Consider the following 13,096-nt stretch of genomic DNA (forward strand, 5'->3'; position numbering starts at 1 on the left):
TAAATTAATCCTATTTAAAACTAAATACTTACCTTTAAAATAAACCCTAATATAGCTACAATATTACTAATAATTATATTGTAGCTATTTTAGGATTTATTTTTATTTTACAGGCAAATTTCAATTTATTTTAACTAGGTACAATAGCTATTAAATAGTTATTAACTATTTAATAGCTACCTAGTTAAAATAAAGACAAATTTACCTGTAAAATAAATCCTAACCTAAGTTACAATTACACCTAACACTACACTATCATTAAATAAATTATTCCTATTTAAAACTAAATACTTACCTGTAAAATAAAGCCTAAGATAGCTACAATGTAATTAATAATTACATTGTAGCTATTTTAGGATTTATATTTATTTTACAGGTAACTTTGTATTTATTTTAGCTAGTTAGAATAGTTATTAAATAGTTATTAACTATTTAATAACTACCTAGCTAAAAGAAATACAAAATTACCTGTAAAATAAATCCTAACCTAAGTTACAATTCAACCTAACACTACGCTATCATTAAATTAATTAAATAAATTAGCTACAAATACCTACAATTAAATACAATTAAATAAACTAACTAAAGTACAAAAAATAAAAAAAACTAAGTTACAAAAAATAAAAAGTTACAAACATTTAAAAAATATTACAACAATTTTAAGCTACTTACACCTAATCTAAGCCCACTAATAAAATAACAAAGCCCCCAAAATAATAAAATGCCCTACCCTATTCTAAATTATGAAAGTTAACAGCTCTATTACCTTACCAGCCCTTAAAAGGGCCTTTGCGGGGCATGCCCCAAAGTATTCAGCTCTTTTGCCTGTAAAAAAAAAATACAACCCCCCCAACATTGAAACCCACCACCCACACACCCCTACTCTAACTCAAACCCCCCTTAAATAAACCTAACACTACCCCCCTGAAGATCATCCTACCTTTAGCCGTCTTCAGCCAGCCGACCACCGATGGAACAGAAGAGGACATCCGCAGCGGCTGAAGTCATCATCCAAGGGGCGCTGAAGAAGTCTTCCATCCGATTGAAGTCATCATCCAAGGGGCGCTGAAGAAGTCTTCCATCTGATTGAAGTCATCATCCAAGGGGCGCTAAAGAAGTCTTCCATCCGATTGAAGTCATCATCCAGGCGGCATCTTCAATCTTCATCCATCCAGAGCGGAGCGGAGCCATCTTCAGACGAGCCAACGCAGAGCCATCTTCTTTCACCGACGACTTCCCGACGAATGACGGTTCCTTTAAGTGATGTCATCCAAGATGGCGTCCTTCAAATTCCGATTGGCTGATAGGATTCTATCAGCCAATCGGAATTAAGGTAGGAAAAATCTGATTGGCTGATTGAATCAGCCAATCAGATTGAAGTTCAATCCGATTGGCTGATCCAATGAGCCAATCAGATTGAGCTTGCATTCTATTGGCTGTTCCGATCAGCCAATAGAATGCAAACTCAATCTGATTGGCTGATTGGATCAGCCAATCGGATTGAACTTCAATCTGATTGGCTGATTCAATCAGCCAATCAGATTTTTCCTACCTTAATTCCGATTGGCTGATAGAATTTTATCAGCCAATCGGAATTCGAAGGAGGCCATCTTGGATGACATCACTTAAAGCAGTGATTTGCAACCTTTTTTTTTTGCCATGGCACACTGTTTAAAAATAAAAAAATCCTGTGGCACACCACCATCCCCAAATTTTACAAAATCACACATTGTAGCCTAATACAGGATATATATACAGTATATATATATATATATATATATATATATATATATATATACACATTGTACTGTGCTGTCATGCCATGCCTCCTACAAACTATACATGACATATTGACATTCATTCACAAACAATTATAATGATTGTCTGTGAATGAATGTCAATGTCGCACTGTTGTCAGTCTGCCGCGGCACACCTGAGGATCTCTCATGGCACACTGGTTGAAAAACACTGACTTAAAGGAACAGTCATTCGTCGGGAAGTCGTCGGTGAAAGAAGATGGCTCCGTGTCGGCTCGTCTGAAGATGGCTCCGCTCTGGATGGATGAAGATTGAAGACGCCGCCTGGATGATGACTTCAATCGGATGGAAGACTTCTTCAGCGCCCCTTGGATGATGACTTCAATCGGATGGAAGACTTCTTCAGCACCCCTTGGATGATGACTTCGGCCGCTGCGGATGTCCTCTTCTGTTCCATCGGTGGTCGGCTGGCTGAAGACGGCTAAAGGTAGGATGATCTTCAGGGGGGTAGTGTTAGGTTTATTTAAGGGGGGGGGTTGGGTTAGAATAGGGGTATGTGGGTGGTGGGTTTTAATGTTGGGGGGGTTGTATTTTTTTTTTTACAGGCAAAAGAGCTGAATACTTTGGGGCATGCCCCGCAAAAGGCCCTTTTAAGGGCTGGTAAGGTAATAGAGCTGTTAACTTTCGTAATTTAGAATAGGGTAGGGCATTTTTTTTAATTTGGGGGCCTTTGTTATTTTATTAGGGGGCTTAGATTAGGTGTAAGTAGCTTAAAATTGTTGTAATATTTTTTAAATGTTTGTAACTTTTTATTTTTTGTAACTTATTTTTTTTATTTTTTTGTACTTTAGTTAGTTTATTTAATTGTATTTAATTGTAGGTATTTGTAGCTAATTTATTTAATTAATTTAATGATAGTGAACTGTTAAGTTTAATTGTAACTTAATATATACAAAAGTCCCTCACAATAGCTCAAGGTAACGGTAAATTTCCCAAGTCACTAAAGCTGCAAATATAGCCTTATATAGCACTCACCCGCTGCTGGTCATTCCTGTGGTTGGGGCAATCCTGTGGCAGCGGATCGTTCACCAGGGTACTGTCCATCCTCAAAACAGCCTGGGTCCCCGCGTCAGCCACCTCCTCTCAACCACTTTGGCCACCGACCTCTTCAGGGTGAGCGTTGTGTAGCGGCACCTCACATCCACGCTACCGGCTAAGCACTTCCGGGTAGTGACGTAAACAGGGTAAATTTTCTCCTCCGGTCCAGGATACGCTGAGGCTTAGTGGGAAAACGATTAGACAGCAAAATAGAACAAAGTCCCACAAGCCTTCTAAGCGTATATAGCTTTATTGAAAACGATATATGGAGTAAATTAAAAAATAGTAAAAGAACGAATAACAATCCAGGACAGAGAAAAACACAAGTTTTTGGTGGGACAAAAGGGCCCTGGAAAAATATTTACTATTGGATTTAATCCCCAGAGGGCTCTGTATGAATAAATATCCCACTTTTCAGGTTGATGATCCCACTTTTGTTACAGAATGGAACCAGATTCTAACTGAGTGTTCCAGGAGACTTATGACACTAATTATTAGATTTAAAGAGACAGCTCTGCAATCAACACGTGAGGAGCTAGCTGACCTACAGAATCGTTTGAATGATTATACACTGCACCCTAAATATGGGGATATGGACTTACTATTAAAGGACTCTGTTAATAAATTTCGTGTTGAACTTGACAACTTTAAACTTAAGAAATTTATGAGGGACAATGAAGATCATGTCCATAACAGGGTTTATACGTGGCATATACGTAGCAACACCACTAATAATAGGTCTAGATCTAGATCGAGATCAAGAGGCAGAAATGCATCCCGACCATTAGATAAACATGTATCTTTTTTAACCCCTATGCCTATTGAACAAATACCCTTACAACAGGTTGCCTCCCCATTACCACCTATACTCCCTACTGTGTCATCTGAGCAGGCAGTCAGATCTAAATCTGATAGCAATAGTCGCTATGATACTATGTTAACTAGAAATGCATCAAAGAGGAATGATACTAACTTACCATCCCTCTCAGAGCAAAGAAAACAAGCATTTCTTAGTGAGAATGAAGGAAAAGTAAGTGCTATGACTACAGAGTTAGCCCCTTCAATAACAAGAAATGATCAGCAGGTTTTTCACAGGGACCTAGCCTCAGGAGAGGGGGGAGGAAGAGGAGGAAGAGGACAAAGAGGCAGAGGGGCAGGAAGACACAGAAGAGGGGGCAGGAACAATTATGTAATCTAAATGTAGTTAACCTTTCCAGTACTCCACTCACTGAACCAGAGTGTGAAGTATTGGGCTTGGGTTTAGGTTTCATCCCTACTAATAAGTTTAAGCTATTTGATACAATAGTGGATTTAAATAAATTGGTTTGTGACTTAACTTTGAAAAAGTATTTTGGAATAAAGAGCAATTAGGGGAAGTTCCCGACACCAGTGTTCAGAATTTATTTCAAGATCTCCCTAAAATTTATGACATGGTTGATTTTGGTGAAACTTGTGATTATCTACAACTCCATACTTTAGGCCAAGAAGCAACAGTTGATGAATCTCTCTTAAAAATCACGCATGGGGGTTTTAAACCCCAGTCTATCTTTTACCCCACTAGTGAGAGAGGCCCTTTTTTAGAAGCCTTCCACCACAGGGTGGAGGAGGATCTTATCAAACTCTCTGCTGACTGCAAACACCCCCGCCCTAATCTTACCAAAGCCCAGGCCTTGGCTCTTGAGTCTCTCAAGAGTAGGGACGATATTATCATTAAACAGGCGGATAAGGGCGGGTGTGTTGTGGTCCAAGATAAGACAGCGTATTTAAAAGAAGCAAACAGACAGTTGGGTGACACAGAGGTGTATCAGGTTTTGAGGAGTAATCCCACTGATGAATTTAGGAGAGAATTGGCGTCATTAATTGATGATGGTATAGAAAATGGCATTTTGGATCAGAACACAGCAGATGTTTTATTTGTCTCAAATCCTATTGTTCCAATTTTCCATCACCTCCCCAAGGTACATAGATCCTTGGAGGAGGTGAAGGGAAGGCCAATTGTGGCAGGAATTGGTTCAATTTTTGAGAACATATCTATATGGGTGGAATCTCTACTCCAACCCATTGTGTTCAAATTGCCCACATACATCAAAGACACCAAGCATTTACTAAATTGTTTACAGCAAGGGAATTGGGATGAGAGATCACACTGGTTAACAGTGGATGTTGTGGGGCTATATTCAGCCATTCCCCATGGCAGTGGTCTCGAAGCCGTGTCATACATGCTGGATAATTTCAGTAATTATGGTGAAAGTCTCAAATTGTTTTTGTTACAGACACTTGAGTTCCTGCTAAACCATAATTTTTTCCAGTTTAACAGCAAATTCTATCTGCAAAGGCGTGGCACAGCGATGGGGGCCAAGTTTGCCCCCGCATACGCCAACCTTTTTATGGGTTGGTGGGAGGCATGCCACGTCTTTGCAGATAGAAACCCATTCAAGACTGAAATTACTATGTACAAAAGATATATTGATGACCTCCTGTTCATTTGGAACAATTTGTGGAATATCTCAACACCAATGATGTAAACCTTCAATTTACACATGCTAGTGATAACACCAGTATACCTTACTTGGATCTCCTTTTGATAGGGGATAAGGATGCTGGGGTTATTAAAACTACCCTATACCGTAAGCCCATTGCTACCAATGCTATTCTACATGGAAGGAGCAATCATCCAAGACATATGGGATTTGGAGTTGCTAAGGGCCAGTTTATTCGCATTAAGCGTAACTGTACGGATATTGAGGATTTTGAGAGAGAGAGCCAGAACATGATGAAGAATTTATTGGATAGAGGCTATCACAAGAAAACTGTGAGCAGAGCGCTTTTGGAGGTCAATCGGTTGGATAGAAAGCAATTACTTATTGATCATGGTACACAGCATGACAATAAGAATAAATTTGATGCTTCCAAGCCACTTTTTGTGACCTCTTATAGTGCACAATTTAATGCCATATGTAACATAGTGAAAAAGCACCTTCCAATTCTTGCGGCTGAAGACAGTTTCAGAAACATTACTTCAGAAGGCTGCAACTTTGTTTCAAGGAGGGGATGTACACTGGGTAATACCCTATCCCCTAGTCTATTACGGCAACCATCCTTACAGAGAAGCAGTTGGTTGGATGTTAAGGGGCATTACAGATGTCATTTTAGCAACTGTATAGCATGTGGTCATACAAGATCTACAAATAACTTCCAGTCAGCAGTGACTCAAAGGGTCTATGACCTTAACTCATATACCAACTGCCGCTCAACCTATGTCATTTACATGGTGGATTGTACCCAATGTAATAAACAATACATAGGATGTACTTCTAGGGAGGCAAGAAGCAGGATTAGGGAACACTTAAATAACATTGAGAACGGCTCTGAATGCTCAGACCTGGCCAGACATTTTATCCTTTTCCATGGCAAGGTTGTCACGACATTCAAATGGCAAGTTATAGATCATATTCGTCCCTCCATAAGAGGGGGAGATCGCTCAGCCAAACTACTCTACAAGGAGGCCTTCTGGATTTTCAAATTGAATACCAGAAGACCCAATGGATTTAATATTGATGGTGACATCATTAATTTCTGGTGCCACCACAAATAACTAGTATGAGATATACTCTATTGTACTATAAGTTATGGGATTCTTTCTTTATATGTATATATGAATAGATGAGTTAGCCCACCTACACACGCATAAAAGGTTTTTTGAGGGCAAGAGGGGAATTTGGCTGTTAAGATTATGCTAGTGTATTAAATATACTTAATCACTATAGGCAGGTTTTTTTGTATGATTGCAGTATACAAACATTATTACTATCTAACTTTGATATTTCAAATATTGATCAGGAATGAGTCATATATGAATTCTGTTTGATTTTGACATGCAAGAATCGCTCATAGTGGAGATATGCGATTAACTTATTCCCTAATTATATTTGTGATTAGATTATTTTACTGTGAAGGGTTTTCTTATACTTGCACATTTTATTATTTGCTGCCTCTGTTCCGATAGTTTATAACAATATTACTATCTAGCCAATATCCATTCCCCCTACTCCCTAATTATAATATGTGGATAATATACAATATAATGTTTATGAGTTCTGTTTTCCCTTTCATTCAATCTGTTCCCATTGTCAGTATTGCCCCTATCCATTACGCCACTTTTATATTCCTGTTTCATTGGCCAATCCAGGTACACTACACCTGTGCACTCAGGTGTATTTAAAGGGTGATTTTTACACTTAGCATTAGTGTCCATGACTAAGGCAATGTATTGCCGAAACACGTAGGACTTGTGTTTTTCTCTGTCCTGGATTGTTATTCGTTCTTTTACTATTTTTTAATTTACTCCATATATCGTTTTCAATAAAGCTATATACGCTTAGAAGGCTTGTGGGACTTTGTTCTATTTTAATTGTAACTTAGGTTAGGATTTATTTTACAGGTAATTTTGTATTTATTTTAGCTAGGTAGTTATTAAATAGTTAATAACTATTTAATAACTATTCTAACTAGCTAAAATAAATACAGTTACCTGTAAAATAAATATAAATCCTAAAATAGCTACAATGTAATTATTAATTACATTGTAGCTATCTTAAGGTTAATTTTACAGGTAAGTATTTAGTTTTAAATAGGAATAATTTATTTAATTATAGTGTAGTGTTAGGTATAATTGTAACTTAGGTTAGGATTTATTTTACAGGTAAATTTGTCTTTATTTTAACTAGTTAGCTATTAAATAGTTAATAACTATTTAATAGCTATTGTACCTAGTTAAAATAAATTGAAATTTGTCTGTAAAATTAAAATAAATCCTAAAATAGCTACAATATAATTATTAGTTATATTGTAGCAATATTAGGGTTTATTTTATAGGTAAGTATTTAGTTTTAAATAGGATTAATTTAGTTAATAAGAATAATATTTATTTAGATGTATTTAATTAATATTTAAGTTAGGGGGGTGTTAGAGTTAGGGTAAGACTTAGGTTTAGGGGTTAATAATTTTATTATCGTGGCGACGGTTTAGGGGGGCAGGATAGGGGTTAATACATTTATTATATGTGGCGATGGTGTAGGGGGGCAGGATAGGGGTTAATACATTTATTATAAGTGGCAACGGTGTAGGGGGGAAGGATAGGGGTTAATAAATTTATTATAGGTGGCGACGGTGTAGGAGGGGCAGATTAGGGGTTAATAAGTTTAATATAGGTGGCGGCAGGGTCCGGGAACGGCGGTTTAGGGGTTAAACAATTTATTTAGTTGCGGCGGGGTCCGGGATCGGCAGGATAGGGGTTAATAAATTTATTATAGGTTTATTATAGGGGTTAATAAGTTTATTAGAGTGGCGGTGGGCTCCGGGAGCGGCGGTTTAGGGGGGTAATAACTTTATTTAGTTGCGGCGGTGTAGGGGGGGCAGGATAGGGGTTACTAGGTATAATGTAGGTGGCGGTGGGCTCCAGGTGCGGCGGTTTAGGGGTTAATACATTTATTATAGTTGCGACGGGGTCCGGGAGTGGCAGTTTAGGGGTTAATAAGTTTATTAGAGTGGCGGTGGGCTCCGGGAGCGGCGGTTTAGGGGTTACCATGTTTAATATAGGTGGCGGCGGTGTAGGGGGGCAGATTAGGGGTGTTTAGACTCAGGGTACATGTTAGGCAGTTAGGTGTAGACAGCTCCCATAGGAATCAATGGGATGTCGGGCAACAGCGAACATGAGCTTTCGCTATGTTCATTGATTCCTATGGGATCCGCCGCCTCCAGGCGGATCGAAGCTTACGTCACAAAATTCTACTTTTGCCAGGCAGCAGGGCTTGATAACTAAGGTGAATCAGCCTCACCACAAATACGCTGGGGAATTCCAGCATATTTGAGGTTGACGGCTTGATAACTAGGGGCCAAAGTATGCAATTTTAAGCAACTTTCTAATTTACGCCTATTATCAATTTTTCTTTGTTCTCTTGGTATCTTTTTTTAAAAAAAACAGGAATGTAAGATTACGAGACGGCCCATTTTGGGTTCAGAACCCTGGATAGCGCTTGCTGATTGTTGAGTACATTTAGCCACCAATTTAAGAAAAGAGAGGGTTAGAAGCATTATTGGCACACGAACCTGAGTCTAGATTATAAACAAATCATTGTGGATAAGGGCTGAGTGTAATTCAAATGTACCTTTTTTTAATATATCATGGGTAAAAAATAATTATGGTGGAAGGAGTGAACCATCTAACCATAGTGAATATTAAAAACATATGTAAAAAAGCACACATAAGTATCTCATATTGAGATTAACTTCTCATATAACCAGATGAAAAACTTTAAGGAATATCTATAAGTGAGGAGCTGGCTGTTATAGCAGGCTAGGGATAAGACCCGTATCTGTGAGTATGAGTACCGGGTAACAAACGGTTTAGTAACAGAATTATGGATGTAAGAGCGGTATGACTATGTCATCCGCTATTAGTAAACAATCAGGCGTGAGGATTGTTAACCCGGAACCACCCCATAAGTCAAATGCCTAGCTAAACCCCCTATGTTTAGTTTCTTCTTAGGCGGTAATAGACAATATGATGGCATCCTCCTTGTTTATAAAGTGGATGCACACACAGCTGTGGGAAAAAATTACAGTATATTTTCATTATTTATTTTGGCAACTTTTCTGTTATTTAACAATAAACATTGCAGGTTTTACAATTCTAAGAATGTAAAGCATTTTCTATGAAAAGGGGTGGGTGCAGTTTACCATTGAAAAACAATTGCAGCAAATGTTAATCTTTTTGGAAATGTTTTATACTACACAAATGTTTTGAAATCAAAAAGTATTTTTATGTCCCATTAACATGGAATTATGCTTTTAATTTCCAAGCATAAACACATAGTTGAATCTCTTTAGATACCATTGAGCTACCATTTAAAAAAATAATAATTTACAGCTCATGTGTACAGCAAGGAACTCTCTCCTGCTACACTTATTCACACTGTTGTAATTATGTTCAGGGCGTTTAATGTTTTGCAGCTCTCCCCCCCCCCCTAGTTTTTTTTAGCTAAACTAGAATTTGCCTCCATAGGCCTCTTAGGCATTTTAATGTATTATAAACCACTGATTCTTCTATTTCAAAGTATTAGAAACTACTATTCCGAACTATTACTTGAAGATATAGTTAAAATAATAATGTCTGTGCCACAATAAAAAAATCTTGTTAATTTCCCTTTTTTTTCTACAGGACTGTTGAAACAGGTGGATGCTGGGGGGAATCAATTCTTGGCTGGAGTAAATGGACTGGATATGATTTACTGCCTCAATCAGATGTACACCAACTCCAAGTCTTCCGTCACACCATTCACCTATATTGATGGAAGTCTCAAATATTACAGTTGTGGTCCTCTGGGCTGCTGGGGAGTGAACAGTGGCAACAATATCTATTACCGCTACAGTACGACTCTTTCAGCTTGTCAAGGCAGCAATTGGAAATATATTGAAGGCAGTTTGGTCATGGTGGAGGTTGGCACAGATGGATCCGTGTATGGTGTTAGTCCTGAAGGCAACGTATACACAAGGTAATGGAGAGCTGTAAGGCAGTGAGACTAAAAACAAGAGTATTATCCTACTGACTGCAAGCTATGTTTACAGCAATGATGTAAATTATCTTGTGAGATTTTCCATTCAATGTGCACATCCAGAAATGTAGACCCTGTTTACATGTAAAAAAAAAAATGATTATTTTCCTTATAACCCACAAGTCTTATTATTTTTTATTATACTAAAGTAAAAAAGTCTCAGCACCCATGCTCTGGCATGTCACATGTAATATTTCTTGTAAATTAAGACTATTAACACAATTAATTTTGGGCCCTGCCATAAGGAAGTCAGTTTAAGAATGATATTTTTGTGTGAATGCAATATGCCTCATTAGGCACTGCAGGTTATATTACATTCTCTAAACTTGCCTATCATTTTATTTACATAGTCATATATACTGTGTCATATAGGTTAAACTTACACATATAAGTAAAACTACATGAAGGAAGCCTAAAAGATCAATTAGGCCTTAATTGCAGGGGTCTATATTAGCTCTGTGTATGTAGCATGTGGTTGCTTGTGTATTGATTTACTGAACCTCTTACTCTAGCAATTACTACTTGGACATACTGGTTTGACTTTTGCTTCCCCTGACTACGCTTTTGTATTAACCCTTTGTTTGTGACTGACTTTATATTCTACTTTGGATTGTTTGTGGATTCTGCATTTGTTAAATGATTTTGTGCTACTTTTCGCTGTGAGGCCTAGACTCGGGCTGTCTAACCAAGATTACCTTTGCCTTGGGTACCTTTGCTATCAGGAGAACTGCATTTAAGTATCTTGTGCAAGCTAATATTAATCTGAATGGCGATACTAAGCTCATACAAAGGTATGTCCTTCTTTCCTATTTACATTTATAAGCTTACAGTTACTTTCTAGTACTAAATTGTTTGTTTTCTAGGAGCTGATTAAAGTACTAGAGAGAGTTGAGCTACTAAGTTTAGTCTAATTACTCTCTTACCCCTGGCCCCTATTGAAACCCTGTGTTAACGCTCAGTGCATCAGTAGGGGCTTGTGGTGAGCTAAGCCTCTCAGGTATTGATTCCAATTTGTTACATTTGAAACAACAGCACTCCACCTGACACTGAGAAGATGTGTGCTCAGACAGAAATAATTTGCTGTTTGTTACATAATACACACACAGCCTCATGCCACAAACACAGAGCTAGTATAAACGACCGCGATTAAGGCCTAATTGAATCAAATTATTATGAATACATTCAAAAATGTATATTTATGGCCAACTGTAATACATTTTCATTCTCCCTAATTATACTGTTTCTCTGTTTATTTCAGAATGGGTATTGATGCTAAGAATCCTATTGGGACCACTTGGGAACAACTGGATTTCTGCAGTAACTTTAAACATGTCACCTATGATGCAGGAACACTGTGGCTTCTAACCAAGAAAGGGGATATATTTAAATGTACAGTCACTGGTTCTCCAGTTCCAACTAAATTGTCATAAAACCAGTAAAGGTATAAAAAAACAACAACCAATAAAGTTCTTTAAAGTAGTAAAAAGATCACCTGAAATAGTTGAAACATACAATAAATATATGACAATAAATATAATTTGCCTTGTTATGTTTATGGTGTTTATGGTGTAAATCATAATACTTTTACAACAATATATGGCAGCTCTAATTTGCAACTATTTCCACATTTGCTCTAAATACTAAATAGGATGTGAGTTATATAAATGTAAAGGCATATTAAAGGGATATTAAACACCTCTTACTGAGAGAGACATATAGTTGGTGGACATAACAGGTTGAAATGCTAGGACCCATGAAAGAGTAATATACAATATGCTAAATATCTTACATATAGAAATCCATATACAAACTGCAAGAAACTGCTGTAAGTAAATTGGTAAATCAATTGGGGTGTTTATTAACATGCAAGTCTGAGTGTAATGGGTCTTTTTTGAGGCTTAGAGGCCCATTTATCAAGCTCCAGATAGAGCTTGAGGGCCTGTGTTTCTGGCGAGCCTACAGGCAATTATACTCTGAACAAGGAACATGACAACCCCAGACAGTCGTTTCGGCCTCCTATGGGCCTCCTCAGTGAGGTGAAGCCACATTCCTCTAAGCACACTGGGCAAGGAGTCCACGTCTGGTTTCCCCCATCACCTATAGGGAGACCTTCCGAGGGTCATGCTAATTTGCATACGAAGAGAGAAGTGCTCTACCAGGAACAAACAACAGCTCATCAGCTAGTTATATGGAAATTTACCATCCAGGAGCAGCCTCTTATAGACCAGTGTGCTTTTCACATAGGAAGGCTTTCCTGAAATATATCAGTCTGATCAAGTATGGTCAGTCCAGCCTGAAATACCAGGCAGTTCTCCTCTGAACAAGGAACATGACAACCCTAGACGATCATTTTGGCCTTCTATGGGCCTCGTCAGTGAGGTGCAACCACATTCCTCTAAGCACACTCTAAGTCTCCCACTGTGAAAAGCACACTGTCTAAATCTTGTGAGGGTTCAATCGCTCAAATTACTGACTATGTAATTGTCAGGTGTTACCTCTGAGGTAATGGGGGTCTTGATGTAGTGGCACCCACCGTGCCTCATGTGGGGCCTCCTACTCTTCTCAAAACTGAGTGGGTAGTGACCCCGGGAAAAACCTGTTGTCATCAATCTCTCTTTTATTGGAAGA

The 13,096-nt window shown here is 38.0% G+C and overlaps 1 protein-coding gene across 1 annotated transcript in view; it reads left to right on the top strand.

Moving 5' to 3' along the window:
- LOC128638948 (fish-egg lectin-like) overlaps nt 1-11,898 on the top strand; it is a 34,781-nt gene extending 22,883 nt beyond the window's left edge. The window contains exons 4-5 of the mRNA XM_053691081.1: nt 10,075-10,408; nt 11,727-11,898. Coding sequence (XP_053547056.1) covers nt 10,075-10,408; nt 11,727-11,898 — 506 coding nt within the window. The remainder of the gene's footprint in view (nt 1-10,074; nt 10,409-11,726) is intronic.
- The last annotated feature ends 1,198 nt before the right edge of the window (nt 11,899-13,096 follow it).

Source organism: Bombina bombina, chromosome 8 (assembly GCF_027579735.1).
Source record: "Bombina bombina isolate aBomBom1 chromosome 8, aBomBom1.pri, whole genome shotgun sequence".
Classification (NCBI taxonomy): Eukaryota; Metazoa; Chordata; class Amphibia; order Anura; family Bombinatoridae; genus Bombina; species Bombina bombina.